Here is a 20,846-nt window from a genome sequence, read left to right as displayed (position 1 = left end):
GGCTGCTTCTGCATCAGCATCCTCTAGCTTTACCTCACTGCTCATAAGCCACCCCTAGGAAGGATCCTGTAAATCAATTATCGCAGAGGCAATTTCTCAACCACTCTGTAATATAAAAAGGGGTTGGTGGGGGCAGGGAGGTGGGTAGAATTATTTAACAGGAACCCACACAATTACAAAAAGCATTATGTTTCTTTCTTCAGGAAGATAAATGTTTTGGTCATCAGAAAGCTCTGCTAGGCTTAGTCAGACAAGCGCCAGGAATTCTGTGAACCTGGGGTCAAGCTGCCAAGACTCAGAAGAAACGTCGATAGTTAAGTGTTTGCACAGATACCAGAGAGACGGCTCCCAGCGCCAGCACACAGCTCCCTCCAGCCACAGCATGGATGGGAAAAGCAAATTTCCTGATTCTGCCCCCATCCCACAAAATTTAAACTACCCCCAACCCCCTTCCTTCCCAGAACCCCCCTTCTGCACATACACTCACCCCTCCCCCCCAAAAAAAGCCCAGAAAAACCCAAAACCCAGTGAGCTCTTACCTAGTTCTCCCCGGAGGTTCACGAGTTCTTCAGATAGAGTTTTGTGTTGTTTCAGAGCTTCCTCCCGCTGCGGAAAACACACATCAAGTTACTCCTGGGTTTGAGAGGGTCCCTTTCAGCCAGGCACACATTCGCTATCACTGGGAAAAATGAGACTCGGCATCGAGAAGCCAAGATAGTCATCATTTAGGCCACCAGTGTGTGTTGTGCAAAAACACAGATGTCCCTCAGGCGTGAAGAAAATCCATGTTTCAGAAATCGCTGTTTTCCCTTGTGAAACTTTCACTGGTGGCCCTGAATGGCCCATTTGACAATATTTACTTTGAGCCATGCTTCATGGTTAAGCCACAGAATCTTTCAGCCAATGCACACTGTACTTAAGGTGGAATGCATTCTCTTCCTCCAAGGGCAATAAAGGCTTAATCAGTGGAAGATAAATATTTAATGTTCCAAACATATGCACTTATACGCACTTTGTCCTGTATTTGCAAAGAAAAAAAAAAAGTTCTGTTACAAGACCAATCCCTTACTTCTAAAGAGTAAATGACAAAAACTTTATAAGTCTACTGCGGGGCAAGCGGCAGGGACCCTACAGAAAAACATGACTTTTACTCAACTACACATTATTTTACTCAGGCTGAATGTTAGTTCAGACTGGCGGCTGTAACGCTAAGGTGTCAGAGAAACAAATCAGAGAAAAACCAGAGAGCTGTTTCCGAATTTTAAAAAGCCAGTTATCAATCTTGCCATAAAGACTAATTTCTAAGTTCCCGGCAGCTCAGAGCAATCACACACACACATATCCTTAAACGTACACAGTAATTCGCCTCTTGAAAGGCCAATTCCCCACCGGCAGAGCACAGTACGGAGAAGGCAGAACCCAGGGCTGTGAAACGCCCTCCCCGGCCCCCACACACAGCTCCAGCCGCCTGGTCTCTGCTGCAGAGATCATGAGACCCGGGCTTTGCCGGCAAGACGGGCTTGTGGATCAGAGCGTTTCCCCCTCATGTCACACAGCCTCTGCCCTAGTCCCTGACATTCCTCCAGAAAAGCACTATAAACAAAATACTAATTACCCTTGTTGCCGCACATGGAGAAAAGAGGCACATTTTGCTGCTGGAGCAGCCCATTTCCAGCTTCTGTCTCCAACTCCTCCCGCCCCCCCGCCCCACCACCACCACACTGGCCCAGAGTGCACAGGTGGCCACGCCACCTACTAGTCGGGTCTGTCTACATTCAACGCTCTACCGGGAGGCGTGCCATTGGTCCTCGGTTAGCCTTACTTCACGTCCTGCAGGTTACCGTCTGCCTCGGCCGCCTCTCCTCACAGAAGCTGATGCTGCAGCTTCTGCCTTTGGCACCAGCAGCCTGTGATCACTTAAAGCCACAGCCCTTCATTTATGAAAAACGAGAGCCAGACATTAGACTGATCGATGGCCACTTACTTAAATATCAGCTGGTGCAGGAGAAAGAAAAACTGACCTTCTCTGCATGGGTAATGGAGTTATTTTTAGATCCGTGAGCCTTTTTTTCTTCCCCTCACTAACTGAGGTCATTAAGATTATTACATTTACTAATAGAAAAAGGAAACTTGCCCCCCTGCCAACCCCAACGGGCCCCACCCAGGTCTGTACACTCAAGGCACTTTATAAGCCAGGCAGTGAACAATGAAAGTGAGGGCACAGTGTGACTTCAGATGGAAAATGTTGTAAAAACAACTGGTGTTTCCGGGAAATTTGTTCATTTAGATGCCTTGAACATGTTCCCACTGGTGTTTTCAGAAACAGTGGATCAGATCTACTTTGCAACTTTGCAGCGAAAGCTGGGGAAGTCAATGCACGAACACTGTGTGATGGGCAGACCAGTGACTGGGCTTTGAGAACATTCCTCATTGAGTACATTTTGGTCTCTGTGGTAATCACAACATGGTTTTGTTGTTGTCTTTTTGGGTCACTCCTGGCAGTGCTTAGGGCTTATTCCTGGTTCTGTGCTCAGGATCACTCCTGGCAGGGCTTGAGGGGACTGAACTCGGGTCAACTGTATGCCAGGCAAGCACCCTACCTGCTGTACTCTCTCTCCAGTCCCTAGATGTGACTTTTAAAAACACATTAGGAAGTTGATCTCAAGTCACAGACTGGTTGAATCCAGTTCTTAAAAGTGAGTACTATGCTTTTCCAATGTGAAAATTAAACTTTTAGGAAAATCAATCTGGATGAAAATAGGAAAACACGAAATAAAAGCACACATCAAACAGTACTATAAATAATGATATCTCAAAATTTTAAAAAATTAAAAATGCAATAAGCAATTTGCTTTGCATGATGAAGGCCTGGGTCTGATCCCCAAACTGCATAGTCCCTTGAGCACTACCAGAAGAATCCCCTTAGGAGATCCCCAGAGCTAGGAATGACCTCTAAGCACTGTCACGTGTAGCCCCCCCAAAAAAATCAAAACAAAAGGAAAAAAATTTTCTAAGTCTATTCTCTCACATGCTAAATTACTAATAGAAAAAAAAGCTGGCAAGAAGGTTAAATCAACTTCAAATTTATAGGGAAATAAAGGAATAAATGAAAATTTAAGCTGGTGGAGGTAATTTTGTAAAAGATGATACTGTTATAATAAAAGCATACATACAAGCCATCTCTTTTTCTTACTAAGGAGACTGTAGAGGGGGGCAGGGAGTTTTCAGAATTTATGTGGACATTTTCCTCCACTTACGGCACCCAGTCTTCTAGCCCCCAATGCCCAGAGTCTGTCTGCACCTTCCAGCCGTTGTCAATCCTCAGATCACTTACATTCTTTTTTGTCTAAATGGATGGTGCCCATGTCCATCAGCGCTTTCCTGGTGGGGCCTACATGCATTCCTCCTCTCCTATTAGTCCTGTCTCCAGTCCAGTCCTGACATCCCTCCATACTACCTTACAGGGCCGCTGGGTGATCCTTTCGTATCCTATTTACACAGAAGTGATTTTTCTCAAAAAACATCTTCCACTGAGTGCACAGAAGGACATCACCCTAGTTCCAGAAGCTCCTGTCACCCGGGTTCCTTTCTTGTCCAGTCCTTCCCTGTCTTTGCCTGGTATGTCCGGAGTGGAAAATGCCTGATTGTCTGTACCTGAGCCTTTGGGGGGAGGCTAAGTGTCTGTCACAGACAGCATCCCCTCCCCTGAATGACTAGACAAACATTTTTTTTTTTCTGAATCGGTTGCCAAGTTATTACCCAGCACTAATTAACCTTTTCACTGTTGGTTAATTCCAAAGGTTAACAACCACTCTGAAGGCAGTAAAAAGATGAAGGAATGTTTTTGTTTTGATTTGGGGCCACACCTGGCAGAGTTTAGGACTTATTCCTGACTCCGGGCTGAGGGATGACTCCTGTCAGGCTCAGGGGACCAAATGTCATGCTGGGGTATCAACTGTGGCCTCTGTAAGCACCTTCCCCCGTGTTTATCTCTCCAGCCTAAAATATGAAGGAAATGTAAAGCATGATCCTGAAGAATACTGGGGCCTAGAGAGAACTAAAATACAGAGGCAAATTAATTCATTGGACATCTCTCAAGGAAGATGACTGATCTGCAGGGATGCAGTACAAAAGAACAAAATTTGAGGGGCTTTGCATAGAGTCCCGTGCATACTGCAACCCATTGGTCCAAGCCGTAGTAAGAGTTTCTGCTGAACATCTGGTAAATTGCCCTTGAAGGTACTTACCCGCCATCATGTACACATGACAAAAGGCATTTTGCCTCAGATACTGACTGCATTTGTTTGTTTTTCTTGGGGCTACACCGAGTGGTGCTCAGAGCATACTCCTCGTTCTGAATTCCGGGATCACTAGTTCAAGGGATATGTAATGCCAGGGATTGAACCCGGGTCCACTGTGTGCATGGCAAGCACTTTGCCAGCCCTGATTCCAGTTGTTTTCAAAGCCAGCTGCTCCACATCACTGTTTTGTTGTTGTTTGGATTTTTGCTTTGGTTTTGGGGCTCTGCTCAGGGGTTACTCCTGGCTCTGCATTCTCAGTAATTACTCCTGGTGGTGCTCAGGGAGCCAGGTGGGATCTCAGGAAGGAACCCAGGCTGACTGTGTGCAAGGCAAACGCTTTAACCTCTGCATTATGGCCCCAGCCCCTGTATCATTGTTTCTGTCTTTGATAATAAATTCTTTGCAACTTAGATAACAAATTTAATTTTCTTTTTCATAACATACAAGATACCATACAATGTGGAAAAAAACAGATAGGAGCCTGAATAGAGAGATGCTTTCAGCCCATGCATTAAATATACAAAGAAGGATAAAAAAGCCCACATGGATTCACCATGATTTAATTAGGAATCCCTGAAACACGGACACTGACGCTGGCTGTCATCCCATCCAAGGGACTGAATCTGCTTACTGTTGAATAGCATTAATCACACAGGAGATTTTCCAGAAAAGAGCTGCATCGGAGGTTAGCTTGTATGTGCTGTATGACCTCGTTCCCCATACAATGACTCATGCCCACTTAGTCATTTGTCCAGAGACAATAAACATTTTACTTACAGTAAAATGCTAGTGTTGTTTGAATTCACTTTATGTGGTCCTCTAGGTGAGATTCCCATTTGCAAAAGTAGATTTAGAGGTACATTAAAGAATAAAAAGGTCTTTTATTTAGGGGTGGGGGTGTATTGACCTTGGTTCTGTTTAAGTCTACATAGAAACTTAACTCCTAGACCTGCTGATTAAAAAACAGGGATTAAATGCCATCGGCACTGTCCTTCATTTGGGCTGTCTATACAGAATATTTTTTTTTACAGCTAAGCAAGGAGAAACCAACATTAGCATGAATTTCAAAGTGACAAGAGTGTGTCCACTGAGAGGGAGGGGATAATAACTCATTCCATTTATGAGATATTATTCTGGTAAGCAATGAATTACATTTGTCTTGGTGGAAAGTTGTGGTTATTAGAGAGATTTACAGCAAAAGGGTATGTGATACTTTCAGAATTTTCTATAACCAACTCTTTCAATCCATAACCTAATGCTCTGAAAACATTTTTTAGAAAGTTAGAAATAGTAAGATATTTATCTATTTATCAATCTATACCTATGCCACCACTAGCCTGTGATCTATTGCTTTTGTAAGGAGCATGAGGGAAACAAAAGATTAAGAAAATATGATTTAATAAAAATTACCTAACGTGTGGGGTTCATGCCCAATTCAATCAGCTAATCAGTGGCTGAATAAATTGCAGTACTCCTACATAAAAAAAAATTACCTAACGAGGGGCCAGAGAGATCGTTCAACAGGCTGGAACACATGCTCTGCCAGGTTTGATCCTTGGCACTGCATATGGTCTCCCAAGCATCGTCATGAGTGATCCCTGAGCACCAAGCCAGGTAGGTATGGCCCCAAAGTAAAAAAATTGCTTAACTTTTCCTCTACTTATGTCTTTCCAACTGTTCTACAACACTGCCCAGTATGCATTAGGAAATCAGTAAATATTTGCTGGCTGATTATACAGAGCCAGAAGCGAACAAAGAACATTTACATAAAGACTTTCTAACTTCACATTACAGTTGGGATTCGACCCTCTCCTCTATTTGTTCACCTTGGTACAACCTATGTGTCTATTGTGTATAAAAGCAACGCCACTGTGGCTGGGTGGTTTCCTAAGAAAGAACTAGGTCCTGTTCCAATGAGCAGTTTTTCTTAGTAGCAAAACAAGTGCTTAATAGTTACCTAAAATATAAGGTGGAAAGTGAGAAATATAAGTCCTTCTGGAATCTAGATTACATACAAGAGTTAGAAAAGTCCTCCAAAAGGGGGTGGGGGCAGGGGGTTGTCTTTTAAGAAATTAAGTGAACACAATCACTTGGACATTAGAACCAAAATTATGTACAAGTCGAAATTTACAAAAAAAAAAAGAATAGCCCTGAAACTCGTTATGAGTTTGTCATTGTTCAGATGTTCGAAATAATGAAATATTTTCTCTAACCAAGCAAACAATAAAAAAAAATTAGGCTTGTGCTTTAAAGGCCAGGCTGCATAGGAAAAGAGTGTCCTTAAAGATCAGGAACGCTTAGAGTAGATGTCCATGCCACATGAATAATCAGGAACTAAGAACTGACCTGAAGAAAGAACTTCTATAATTCATCTCACATCCTCTCCTGGAACTGTGTTTCTGTGTGTGGATGTGCGGGAAGGGGTGGAGGGGAGGCATGGTACAAGGAAGTACTGGGTGATCAACTTCATTTGCATTATTTTTCTTTGGTTGTTAATATATATATATATACATATATATACATATATATATATATATATATATATATATACACACACACACACACACACAGAAAAGCTTTGCAGAACTCACCTCTGCACCAAATAATTTTTTTCCTGAATATATATATTTTTGTGTAGTGGGAGGACACACTCAGCAGTGTTCAGGTGTTACTCCTGGCTTTGTGCTCAAAGATGACTTCTGACTGTACTCAGGAGATTGTATGTGTTGCCAGGGCTGAAAAGCTGAAACCTGGGTTAGCCGCACACAAGGCAAACTCCCTCCTGCTGTACTATCTCTGTGGCCTCCTGGTTGATTATGGAATCTCTGTAAATTAAATGTAGCTAGTGCTCTGAGGTCACTATAAGAAAATGCCTAAATTTTGCAAGTAGTAGGGAGGAATAATGGTCTCCTGATAAGAGTATTTGAGCAAGGAATGAAAATAGTAAGGGATGTTTATGGGGGATTTTGAAATCATAGTATCCTAGACCTATTTCATGCACTGAGAGTCTAATTACCCTGCCTTAATTTTCTTATTTGCAAATTCCAACTTATACTTTCTGGGAGAAGATTTAATAACGAATAATACCTTGTATTAGTAAATAGTCAACAAATATTAAATATCTCTGGCTTATCCTCTGCCTCCCTAATTACACATCTGGTACATACAGGTGAAAAGGTGAAAAGGGCATTTTGGAGCCAAATTATAGTCTTATACTCCAAGTTATAACCAGAGTCATCTAATAGAGATGCAATGTGAACCATGTGTATAATTTTGATTTCCTAGTAGCCACTTTAAAGTTTGAAAAGAATAAATTTTAGTGATTTTTTTGGGGGGGTCACACCTGGCGATGCTCAGGGGTTACTCCTGGCTTTGCACTCAGGAATGCAAAGTGCTCCTGACAGTGCTCAGGGAACCATATGGGATGCTGGGAATCGAACCCGAGTTGGCCGCATGCAAGGCAAACACCCTACCCACTGTGCTATCACTCCAGTCCCTAGTGATATATGGAGAGCCCGGCAAGCTACCGAGAGTATTCGATATGCCAGACACAGTAACAACAAAGTCTCCAGTGGAGACGTTACTGGGCCCGCTCGAGCAAATTTAACTCAACATATCCAAATATTATCACTTCAACGTATAGTCAACAGATAATCTGAGATATTTTATATCCTCTGCCACCCTCCCCAATATCTTTGAAATCCACGCAAATTTCACAATTCTGCATCAGTTCAGACTGACTACTTTTCAAGTTCCTAATAGCTTCCTAAGTCTGGTGGCCACCATACAGTACGGATCAGATAAACTACAGATGACGAAGAATCACTGGATGTTTTAATCAGTAGAACAGAATGCTCTTGAAACAACAGTGTGTACAGGGCTTGAGTTAGATTACAGGGGGGAAAGGCCTAAATACTGGCTTAGAAGTTATTATCATAATCTAGTAGATGGTTATTCTAGGTTTGAATAAGAATGACATCAGTAGTATGAAATAGGGGATGAAGAAGAGAAAAAAAATGTGGAATGAGAGTTTACAGGTCTTGAAGAATTTTGCGTGGGAGACAGAGGAGAGAAAAAGTTGAATAAGGGGTTTTTAGGTTAGTGTAGCAAAATGAGTTGGTTGACCTCCAAACAGACAAAATATTTGTTGTCTAGATTTGATATTATGTTTAGTTTGTTTGGTAATAGATACCAATTCATTATTTTTTCCTTACATATTAATGAATTGATAGCAGTGAGTACCACTGGTGGCTCATACTTGAATGTGCTTAACACAAATTACAGCATAGCATCAATGTGTTAAAGAGAAACAGAAATATAATATACAATGGTGATAAAAATTTGGTAAACATTTCCACCTATCTTTCAAAAATAATATATTTGGTAATATATATAATATATATATAGTAATAATATAATACATATAAAATGTTCCTTAAATATTGATCTGCACTGCCTACCAGCTTAGTAATTGGCCAAAGGTAGAGACTGAGTTACATCCACCTTTCTCCTTGCCTGAGAGAGGCAACCACCTGGAGTAGCCACTGAAGAAAATGAATTTAGATTTCTTGGGGCTGTAGTACTGTAGAAATTACAGGTTTTGTTGCTACGTTAGCAGCACATGTTAATATAAACATAGTTTTCTCAATGAATTTTAACTAGTTCCTGAATTAATTTCCTCATAGAATATCAAGGAAGAGTAAAGAAGCAAAGAAAATCTGTTTTGCTTTTGTTGTGCCACAGATTATTTTAAGAATGGATGGAAATCCTAAAGACACTACTGAGTGATACTGAGAGTTACCACAAAAAGTGTTCCTTGAGCCATGCATACAATCACCCTCATTTTCACAGCATGACTTAAGTGTGATATGAAATGTTGCAAAGAGCTAAGACTAAAAATAGAGTGATAAGAAAGGTTAATGCAAATATATTCTGGAGATGCTCAAAGGAAAGAGAACAGAATAAGCAATTATCTTTTGTTGTTCCAAGTCTGGAGGAGAAATAAAAGTATAAAAATGTTCACATCACAAATTTCTGGAGACTAAGTTATTAAGTTGATAATTCCCTGCATGGATGAATTGTATAAATTTTAATCAGTTATTAATATATAAAATCCACAAGAACATCAATGATGCCCCTTTAGCCTCCAATCCCCAGAAAGTACTGTTTACCGGGTTCATATCCTTACCTCAGACAGTAGGTGCTGAATCACAACTGTTAACGCTTCCAACTTGATATTTCCACAGGAAAGAAGCTGTTTTAGCTGTAGGATAAATCCACTTTGGCTTTCACATTTTGTTTTATATTGAGCCAACTCAAGTGTTTTTTCAGAGGAGAGCACATCTGGAGACGTTTGTGTCTGGATACATAAACTTCTGGGAGACTTTTGTCTGCCCTTTTCAACTGCAAAAAGAATTAAGATAGATACTAAAATAAGGATTTCTAATTTGTGCACCTAGCCACCATATGGCTTCAAAAACAAATAGATAAGCCACAGAAATGAATTTCAGTTACGTTTACACAATAAGAGCATACGAACAATGGATATAAATCGTGTTTGGAATTCATAAACACAAACAATGACTTTAGATCTGACTTCTCAACATTTATATGGGGCAGAAAAATTATGTTCACAAGATGAATAGATTCAGCAATCCAAAAAAAAATGACAACTTTATAGTTACCAATGTCTTAGGTAAACTGTGACAAATACCTTGACTCTATGTTCCAACCACACACAGGGAAAACACAAATGCCTGGATTTTAAATACCTCTCTCCCCTACATTCCCTACAATCTTTCCATCCATTTTCTGATGATGGCCTGGTCATTACTAAGATTTATATTGCAGATGAGTCATTTCCTAATCTCAATAAATCATCACCCACACTAAAAATCTACTCACATTTCCCTCCTTTTCTAAGAGTGCTAGAATCAACTAAGGATTCTGTTTTGAATCAAATTCAAGCTTTGATATCACTCCCCCATGAAGCAGTAATAATGTCTGGAGAATGTCTTTAAAGCACATGGTCATATTACAAATCCATTTAAGTGATTTTCTATGTCATGGTACATTAAGAATTAATCTCTGAGAGGAGCCTTCCATAGAGGCAGGCTGGCATGGGAAGGGTGGCTTGAAGGGGTAGGAGGGGGAGGAGGGGAACTGGGGATACTGGTGCTGGGAAATTACACTGGTGGAGGGATGGGTGTTGGAACATTGCACGACTGAAATGCAATCATGAACAGTTTTGTAATGCTCTATCTCATAGTGATTCAATTAAAAAAATAAAAAGAATCTCTCTGTTTCTCTCTGTTTAGGGAAGGGCTATTCTCAGAGGACCAGGCAGTGAGAGAAATCATACCCATGGTTTCTGTATGCAAAGCATATACTCTGACCCTTTGAGTCACTTTCTACCCCAAGAATTATTTTTACTTTAAATTAAAAAATGGTTCCATTTTGGAACCCTTCCAAATGTAGACATCACTTTAAATATCAAACAGAATTGGAAAAACAGGAAACAAGCTGCTTAGCTTCTTAAAATAAGTAGGCCAAATAATCAAAACAATCTAAATCTGAAAAGACGCAAGAAGTATAAAAATAAATGTTTTCTTATTCTTATAAGCATTCCCTATGGGATCTGCATTCTGTGGTAACAAACAGAAGACAGCTTTATAAACAGTAATTATTTTCTTGGGAGGAAAACAACAGTGATTTCTTGAAGGAAAACAAACAGAGAAACCTCATTATATATATGTTCCAAGAATTATTATTGGAACCACTGGCAAAATACACTAAATATATTCTTTAACTTAAAAACAGAAAGGGGGCTCATTTTCTATGGCACTTTATATGATTAAACAACTTTTTTTTTTACTATTCTTGATGATTTTCCATTCTGAAAAAACTATTGTGTTTTAAAAATACTTTAAAAGAGATGGGAGACACATCCATTATTCTTCATTATTATTACCAGCTAGTTATGAGTAATTATCACTTCTATGGAGTGGGTATTGGATGGAAAAAGGAACCGATGATAATAAAACTAAAGTTTTAAAGGAAAAGACATAGTTCCTGTATCAATGAAAAAAATTATCTAAAAATGTATAATTTGTCTAAATTCCTAAGATCAGTATTTCTTTGTGATTTCCTAAAATGTTCTTATAATAACTACTCTTCACAGAAACCCTCACATTTCCTCTCCTTTCCATTTCCTAGTAGCCTTCAATAGGGAAACTGAGGCTCAAGAATGCCAAGGATCTTATCAGGAGGTAGAAAGCTTTTTTAGAACCTAGGCTTCTGAGTCCTCTTTGGAAGATGGAGTAGTACTGGATAATACAACTTTTAAAAAGGTGTTTAATAATCATCACAAACTACTATCTTAAGAATTTTATAATTTTGTAACATAAAAAAATCTTTGAATTCTTTGACCATCGACAATTTACTGTAACATGTATAGAGAGAAGTTCATTTTACTAATTAATATCACTGCTCAAAGTCCTACCAACACTTACTAAAATACTTATTGGTACATTGTTTTATCATTTCTTGAATCCATAACATTTAATCATCTGGACTGTCTATAGTAATCGACTTTATTATTCAACACAATATCAGAATATTAAAAGTGTGTGATTTATAAAATCTGAGATTGTTGCAATCTTTTATAATATATAACTATTTTATAACTTTGAATCTTTTTATGTTAACATTTTTAAGAAAACATGCTTTAACATTCTGTCTTAGTCTTTTAGGTGGGTTTTAGTATTATTAACTGGTCAGGTTCTAGAGAGTTGTTTTATATGGAAATATGCTGAATTAAATGTAAATTTTCTAAAATTGTTATTCACACTGAGCTTCAAAATACATTTTATAGCACCAAAATTACAGTTTTGTTTAAATAATCTCTCATGCTGATCAGGCAAGAGCCATTTTTAGAAAACTCATTGCTGTTTTGTAATGTCAAGTTTTTTTTTTAATTTACAACTTTACTGAGTGCATTTGCTAAGGAAAATTATTTAGCCAGAATCCTTGGCTATATATCTACAGGATATACTCTTCCCTTATAGTTAGCTGCTTTTCTTATTGAATGGCTAATCCCATTTGACATTTAAAATATAAAGACAAGCTTTATTTTTGCCAATATTATATAAATAGTAATATTATTCCTATTATACAATATATTAAATGCTAATAGGCTTTATTCCTAACAACTCTCCATAAACGTATAGCATATTTTAAAATAACATAGTTACATGGCATTATGAATATACCTTTTTCTTTTTAGTGTTGAAAAATTAAGATTTGGGTATACTAACTTATTAGGTTTCTAAAACCAATATATTTGGTTGGTTTTTATTTTATTAGGGGGCAAGTTTTGAGCCACATCGCAATGTGCTGAAGGTTCACTCCTGGAGGGACTCAGGAGACCGAACAGGGTGCTGGGGATTGAACCCAGTGCAAACCAAGCACCTTAACTCCTTGTACTATCCCTTGATTGTTTTTTTTTCTAAATACAGAACCTTTTATTAAAGTTTTTTTTTTTACATTCCAAAAATGGCTCCAATACCAGAGACAAACTTCTTTTCTTGCAGGTGTTCCTTAGTTTGTTACTGACTATTGCAAAGGCACAGCAACAAGTGAGGGTTGTAGCTGCACATTCCTTAGATTTTGGTTGCTTCCATTTTTGGTAGGAGAACAATATTTTTGCTTAGAAAAATTCTACCCGCATATTTTGTAATTCTATCCCAATATTTATTCTATCCGAATATACGTTGGGGGTTATATATACACAGATACATACATATATACAAACGGGTAGGCTACTGAATGTAACCTGCCCACACGGCAGAGTCTGGCAAACTCCCCGTGGCGTACCCAATATGCCAAATACCAGTAACAATGATGGGTCTCATTCTCCTGACCCTGAAAGAGCCTTGAATATGGCACTTTTTAAAAAAAATCTCAGGGCTAGGACGAAGGAGACGTTACTGGCGCCTGCTCGAGGCAATCAACGAACAACAGGATGGTTGTGATGGTGATCGTGATATACACACACACACATCTATATATATACATATATAGATGTGTGTATACACACACACACACACACACATATATATATATATATATATATATATATATAAAGGTAAAGATGATCCCGTTGATCATCGATTTGCTCGAATGGGCCCAGTAACGTCTCCATTGGAGACTTTGTTGTTACTGTGTTTGGCATATTGAATATGTCACGGGGAGCTTGCCAGGCCCTGCCATTCGGGCGAGATACTCTCGGTAGCTTGCCGGGCTCTCCGAGAGGGGTGGAGGAATCGAACTCAGGTTGGCCATGTTGGCTGCGTGCAAGGCAAACGCCCTACCGCTGTGCTATCGCTCCAGCCATAGTCGACAATTCCCCAACACTTCAGAATATAGCAGAGCTCCCGACTTATCTGGCCTATAGTTCCCATTGTCAGGGGGAACAAAATACTCAGCAGCCCCCCTTGGAAATCTACTTTTCTTAGGCCAACATGCAGAAGCAGAAAGCGACCCCACAAATGTGTAGGAGAGTTCTAGCACCCTGGCTCATTCCAGCCGTGAGAGGAGAAATCAAAAGTGGGTTCTGCTGAGCGACATCCTGGAACCCAGCACATCTGGCAGTGCTTGGTCTTGTTCTCTTGCTGACTCTGTGGCTCTTCCTCTACATGAGGGTCTGCTCTCAGTCTCCCCTCCGGCGGCAGCCAAGTGACAAATGCTAACTCTGGGTAAGTGGAGAAGCTGATGAAGAAATGCCACCATTTCAGTAAAACCCAGCTGTCCACGTGCCAACTCTCCTTTCCTCTGGGCCAACTTGAAGGCCAGAGTAGCAGATTTTCAATGTGAGGGACAGTCACAAATCAGTGCTCGCTCCAACAAATCAGGCCATGAAGATCTAGCGCACGGAGATAGGAATAGTCTACATCAGCCCTTTTCAAACTTCTTTTTTTTTTCTGCTGTGGCCCCCTTCTAACCCTAGTTTCCTTCCTGTGTATCCCCCTCTCCTTAGGTCGGTTCCCCTATTACTGTTCTGTGCCCTTCCCCGCCATTTATGCAATTTTCACCTGTGCCCTCCTTGGAATATCTTGAAAGCCTGCAAGGAACCATCAAGCCCCCATTTGAGGAACACTGGTCTACATTATGACATAGTTTCTAATGCTACCCACCAAGAATCTCATGCTGGAAAAGCCAATTTCTTCTATCATGAAGCCTACATATGCGTGAAATGACATATGTAGAAGGGTTTTCATTATAAACCTGTTTGTAAAAAAGAGAAAGAAGTAATGGGGCCAGTGAGATAGTAAGACAGATAGGGCATTTGCCCTGTACAAGGCTGACCTGGGTTTCTATCAGTGCCCTATATCCCTGAGCCCCTCCAGGAGTAATCCCTGAGCACCACCGGGCGTGGCCCAAAAAAAAATTAAAAACAAACAAAAAGGGACTGGAGCTCTAGTACAGTAGGTATGGCGTTTGCCTTGCATGCGGCCGACCTGGCGTTCAATCCCCAGCATCCCATATGGTCCCCTAAGCACCACCAGGAGTAACTCCTGAGTGCAGAGCCAGGAGCAACCCCTGTGCATCGCTGAGTGTGACATTCCCCCTCTCCCCGCCAAAAAAGCAACAAACAAACAAACAAAACAACTGAAATAGCAAAAACTCAGAGTAGAGAGATTAAACATCAACCAACCCAGGGCTAGGATATTTAGCACATGGCCCACCCGAGTTCTTTCCCCGGCACTACGTGGCCTCTCAAGCATTGCTTGGGGTGGCTGTGGAGACCCTCAACCCCACAGGAGTGGCCTGAATACCCCTAAAAAGTCAGGACCCGAGCAACATTGCTTGCTCAGGCATTTATACTGAACTGCTGGCCAAGGTAGCTGAGAATTGCCCATGGGGCCCCAGGGCCTCCTGGGCACTGCTTGGAATACCCAAAAGATTAAAATTTTAATTTAATCTAAAGAGTCCAACTGTTCATAACTAGAAGACTTGTTAAATAAATTTACAGTATATTTGTACAAGAATTAGAGTACTTCCAGTGCATTCAGGATAGGAATATATGGTAAAGGTAAGGTAAGGTGATCGTCGATTTGCTCGAGCGGGCCCAGTAACGTCTCCATTGGAGACTTTGTTGTTACTGTGTCTGGCATATCGAATACTCTCGGTAGCTTGCCGGGCTCTCCGAGAGGGGCGGAGGAATCGAACTCAGGTCGGCCATGTTGGCCGCTTGTAAGGCGAACGCCCTACCGCTGTGCTATCGCTCCAGTGCAATAAACAAGAAAGTATGATAGAGGGTATTACAGGTAAATATGCCCAGCTATATTAAAGTGATGGAGATTAAAGGGCATGTTTTCCTTTGTGCTTATAAATGGAAAATAAAACTCAGAATACACATAAAAGTACTAACTGTGTTTATCTTCTCAGAGGAAGGAGTAGGAACCAAACAGATAAAAAGAGGTCTAATGTATTTTTCATACTTTTCAACCAAGAGAGTAAATATATTAACTATTTAAAAAATATTAAAACAATCTTTTCTCAAAGGTGGCTAAAATGAATTCTAAGCATCTATACTTTTTAAGGGGTTGGAGCAATAGCACAGCAAGTAGGGCGTTTGCCTTGCACACGGCCGACCCAGGTTCAATTCCTCTGTCCCTCTTAGAGAGCCCCACAAGCTACCGAGAATATCCCATCCGCACAGCAGAGCCTGGCAAGCTACCCATGATGTATTTGATATGCCAAAAACAGTAACAACAAGTCTCCCCAAGGAGATGTTACTAGTGCCTGCTCAAGCAAATCAATGAACAAAGGGAGGACGGTGCTACAATGCTATATTTTTAAAAAACAGTCATCATGAAAACATAGTGATGATCCATATTAGTTTCTTAGGGATTCTGGATAAGAACCTAAATATCTCAGGTGTTGTTGAAAGTGAATATTCGGAGTAGATTTTCATTTAAGGCAGGAAGGAAACATAGAGAGCATAGTGTGTTCTCAGCATACAAATTTTCATGTTTTACTAAGAGCGAGCAAGCAAGACACCGCCCTCTACCTGGAGCTGCAAGAAGGCGAAGTTGTGACCTCAATCTCCTGCTCTACATCCTGTGCTCCCTACGGCCAGAAGGGACGGCTGGTGTCCCAGTTTGAGAAGCATCCCCGTGCTCCTTATGACAGCCAAAGATGAAGCAGAAGCTTCCCGTGAAGTCCAAAGCCCTCATAATCTAAATACTTCCTAATTCTACTTCATAATAGTAAAAAATACACCAGACCCCGGTAAGTCCCACAGGATTCATTATTTTTAGAAAATGAGCATAATGTGAATCAGTAAATTATCATTCTATTTATTAATCTGGACTATATTTTGATAATGCAACTGTTTACAAGTAAATTATTTATTTACTAATAGGTCTTTTTCCAATTTCAAATAATCAACTTTATCAGAAATCTTTTTTGGTCACTTGTTTTGCTTTTTGCAGGCACCCCACTTGGTGCAGTTCAGGGGCTACTCTCTGCTTGGTCTCTGGGCGCAACTCATAGAGGGGCACAGGAGACTATGCACAGCTGAGGATTAACATTCATCCAGCAAAAGATGCCACAGCGGGTAGGGCGTTTGCCTTACACGTGGCTGACCCAGGTTCGATTCCCAGCATCCCATATGGTCCCCTGAGCACCACCAGGAGTAATTCCTGTGCATCACTGAAATCACTGAGTGTGACCCAAAAAGCAAAAAAAAAAAAAAGATGCACTCTAGCCCACAGAGCTATCTCTCCAGCCCTTACTTGAAAAGCTGAAAATCAAACATTAATTTCTACATAGAGTAATGTGACTCAACATGATAATTTTGGTTATCATGTCTAATCTGACCTCATTTCATTCATCCTAATGAAACTGAAACCTCTGTTAGAACAACAAAAGCCCCAGATCAAAGAGGTTTGTTCACTTTAAAAAAACAGCTGGAGAGCACCGGTTGCTACTATTTTTTTTTTCTCTATCCAGAACCCTGCATTTAACAAATTTTAAAACTAACCTAATGAAGTTATTCATCATCATACTAAACAGTTGGGTGCAAAGGAATTGAATTGCTTTTCAGGCTTTAAGTAACTCAGACACAGACTTCCATTATCAAAAGTCTAAAAACAGGGACTGGAGAGACAGTACAGAGGGTAGGGAACGTGCCTTGTATACAGTGAACCCAGGTTTAATCCCTGTCACCACATATGGTTTCCTGAGCACCATCAGGAGTGATCACTGAGCTCAGAGGCAGGAGAAAGCCCTGAGCACGGTTGGGTGTAGCCCCAAAACTAAAACCAACAAACCACAACCAAAACAAAAGGCTAAGAGCAATTTGAGAGACAGTTTTAAGACAGCAATTAGCCATCATCAAAAATTAACTGAGGACGCATTTATCCTTAGGCCAAGTAAGCCACTTATTAAATCTGACTTTCTAACTATTAAAATCAAGTTAAAAATTAGTCCTACTAGGAAAATTTTTCATGATTTCCATGAACTACAAAGCTAAATACGGAATTTAATGATTAATACTCTCTAGATTTATACTCAGTGACCTGCTTTTCTCCCCTCAAATGGGTCAAAGATCTGTTTGGGTGGCTCTTCTCTGCGTGGCTGGTTATTGGCTGGGGCAGGGGTTTGGGAGGAGAAGGCAGATACAGAGAGATGCATGAAGACACTGAGGATCCTGATGCTTTCCTGGTATCGCCCTCTTCCTATTCCACTGATGCACCTATCTCTATGAAGGTGGCAGCCAGTGGGTGGCATGTGCTTCCTACAAGATACAGAGCTACACTGAACTGCAAACAAGGGTTGTTGCTAATTAAATGTAGGCAATGTACTAAGAGAGTGGGAAGGACTCTCTAAATATCTCCCAGACAACCAATCCTCTTCTTTCTGCCTTAATCTGGACCCACTTAAGGAGCCTACTGGGAATACCTATCTCATCTTTGCTCAAGTTCTTTCCTTGGCATCCTGCGTGTTCCAGCAAAACATAGCATTTGGGCCCTGGAAAGTGCTCAGAGGGCTGGAGCTCTTGGTTTACATTGAGGGCCCAGGGTTTGAACCCTGCACCACATGAATATCTACACTGTCAGTTGTGAACCCCAAGCACTGTGGCCCCTAGTTGTGACCTTTCTCATTAAAAGAAGAGCGACAGCAAAGAACAGAAACCAGTAAAATGCAAATTATTGAAAAGTATTTTCAGGTAAGGTAAAGGTAAAGGTAAAGGCCCTCCCGTTGATCGTCGATTTGCTCGAGCGGGCCCAGTAACATCTCCATTGGAGACTTTGTTGTTACTGTGTCTGGCATATCAAATACTCTCGGTAAGAAATATTATTTAATGTCTACTTTTTAATTTGTTTTTGTTTTTTTTTTTGGCAGGCAGCGGGGGGGGGGGGGGCGGTGCATCACACTGGCTGTGCTCAAGGCTTATTCTTGGTTGTTCACTCAGGGACCACATCTGGCAGGCTTAGAAGAGGGGCCATAATGGGGGCTGGGGATTGAACTCAGGGTCAGCCATGTGCAAGGTAAGCACCCTATCCACTGTACTATCACTCTGACCCCAAGAATAAGAAGTATTATCCAACTACTGATCACTTAAATGAAGACTACTCATCCAGCATATTTCTTCTATTGGATGCATTCTTTAGGAATTTATTCATTCCCTTAAAATCTATATGTTTTTATTGTCAAGAGAATCTTTTGTTTGCTTTGAATTTTGGACCACATCTGGCTGTGCTCTGGGATTACTCTGGCTCTGTGCTGAGGGATGATTACTCCTGGCCATACAGAGAGCCAGGAATCACACATGGTTTGGCCATGTGCCTGACCTTCTGTACTACTTCTCTGGCCCCCAGAATCTCATTTTTTCCTTTTACATTGTAGTTTAAGTAACATGGTTACAATAGTGTTAACTCTATGGTTTTGATATTTATTTTTGATGCCTCCCAAACAGTGGCCAGGGAGGCTGCTGGCCACTTTCAGCTAATAGGCAGAACAGTTTGATGGTAGGTGATGAGGATATGGAGCTTCCTGGGCCAGACAGTGACAGGGACCATGAAGCATGCTCTGGAGGTACTCAGGGTTGGAACTGTATCTCTCCGCATGTGCCCGTGACTGCTAGGTGACCTGTCCAGGCTCCTGTAAGGAATCTTTATGCAGCAGAGAAAGGAATATGCCAACAACAATGCAATGCCATCTGCTAGTGAGCTAACAGAAATATGGATTCAATGTGATGGGGACACGGGTGGAGAAAATCCCAGATCCGAGGCAGGCAAGAAAGGGCTGTGTTGACCGAGTCTGGACAGACATCTGCACGTCTGGCAGACAGATGAGCGAGAATGGCTGGCACATGCCAAGGTGCTGAAGTTTTCCGGTGCCCCTGGGTACCTCCTGTGTTGACAGTGGGGCTGGGACTCCTACTGTTCCCAGATGATGACATGGCTGGAAACATACAAGGACAAGAGCTGGGCACCATGCAAAGCTTCATCTCTGGGGAATCTGGCAGGGGGCCTGGGGGCACCATGGACGATCTGAAGGGGTAACAGGTAGAGTTCAGCAGGCAGCTACAACGGCAGCGAGGAGCAAGCCTGGAAACGAATGTGCTTGCAAGGCGGAAGAAAAGGACTTAGTGACCAGCTGGATCAAGGAGATTCAGGATGAACCACGCATTCCTTGCTAGTAAACAGCACCAAAGAGGAGGAGGTTAGAATAAGAGAAAGAGGCCAAAGGAGGGTCAGTGTGGTGTGTGGCGCACTGAGGAAAGTGCTCCTAAGACATTCTCTAAGATTCCACTCTTTATTCCTAGACGGGGTGCATCTGTCTGCTGGAAGTGATGAGTTACTGACCTATGTGGCAAAACGTATCTGACCTCTTCCCTCTATAACCACTGTTTGGTTGGGGTTTCTAGCTGGTCTTACAAATATATTTACTAGAACTGGTACTGCTTTAAAGCGTTGGTTTTTAAAAAGAACGTTGGTGTACAACTTTCACAGAAAGTGCCAGAAATAAAAACAGTAAGAATAAGTAGGATAGAGCAGCACCACTTAGAAAACTGCTCCATGGCCGCTGGGGAGGTAACACAAGTGCCTTGAATGTGTGAAGTCCTGGGTTCCGTCCCTACCACCATATGCATGCCTCTCCCTTCGCCTACAGAACCCCTCAGACTGCTTCTAATCTGAAACTAATCATCAGCAAAGTAGCTAATCTAGATCTGAACCTTGCAGGCTTTCTAATATAAATCTAATTATCAGCAAAGTGAAAGTAACAATGAGAAGGAAAAAAGCTCTTTTCCTGTCACGTTCTTGAATGCCAAACTTAACAACCAGGCAGAGTAACACGCATCTTCTGTTCCGCCAACTGAACATCAAACCTGTCAGGATCAGTATAATCTTATCAAGATATTTCTAGAAATATTCATGTCATCAACTATTAGTTTAAACTTATACAAAATTTCTTAGTTTTCCTTTTTTTTTTTTTTTTAACTCTAAAGGAGTTCATAGCAGTCTTCACTTT

General features: G+C 41.0%; 1 protein-coding gene across 4 annotated transcripts in view; it reads right to left on the bottom strand.

The window, feature by feature from the left end:
* MTUS1 (microtubule associated scaffold protein 1) overlaps positions 1-20,846 on the bottom strand; it is a 131,253-nt gene that overhangs the window by 30,453 nt on the left and 79,954 nt on the right. For 3 of the 4 annotated variants that reach the window (XM_056114062.1, XM_056114063.1, XM_056114064.1), the window contains 2 exons: positions 9,490-9,704; positions 540-606 (listed from right to left, as the gene is read on the bottom strand). In XM_056114062.1, the coding sequence (XP_055970037.1) occupies positions 540-606; positions 9,490-9,704 (282 nt within the window). Of the gene's footprint in view, positions 1-539; positions 607-1,615; positions 1,748-9,489; positions 9,705-20,846 lie in introns of those variants that run through there. The other variant, XM_056114065.1, reaches the window with a different exon arrangement.

Source organism: Sorex fumeus, unplaced genomic scaffold, assembly GCF_029834395.1.
Source record: "Sorex fumeus unplaced genomic scaffold, SorFum_2.1 ptg000024l, whole genome shotgun sequence".
NCBI classification, from domain to species: Eukaryota; Metazoa; Chordata; class Mammalia; order Eulipotyphla; family Soricidae; genus Sorex; species Sorex fumeus.
The sequence above is the reverse complement of the archived record's forward strand: the minus strand, read 5'-3'. Positions and strand labels throughout refer to the sequence as shown.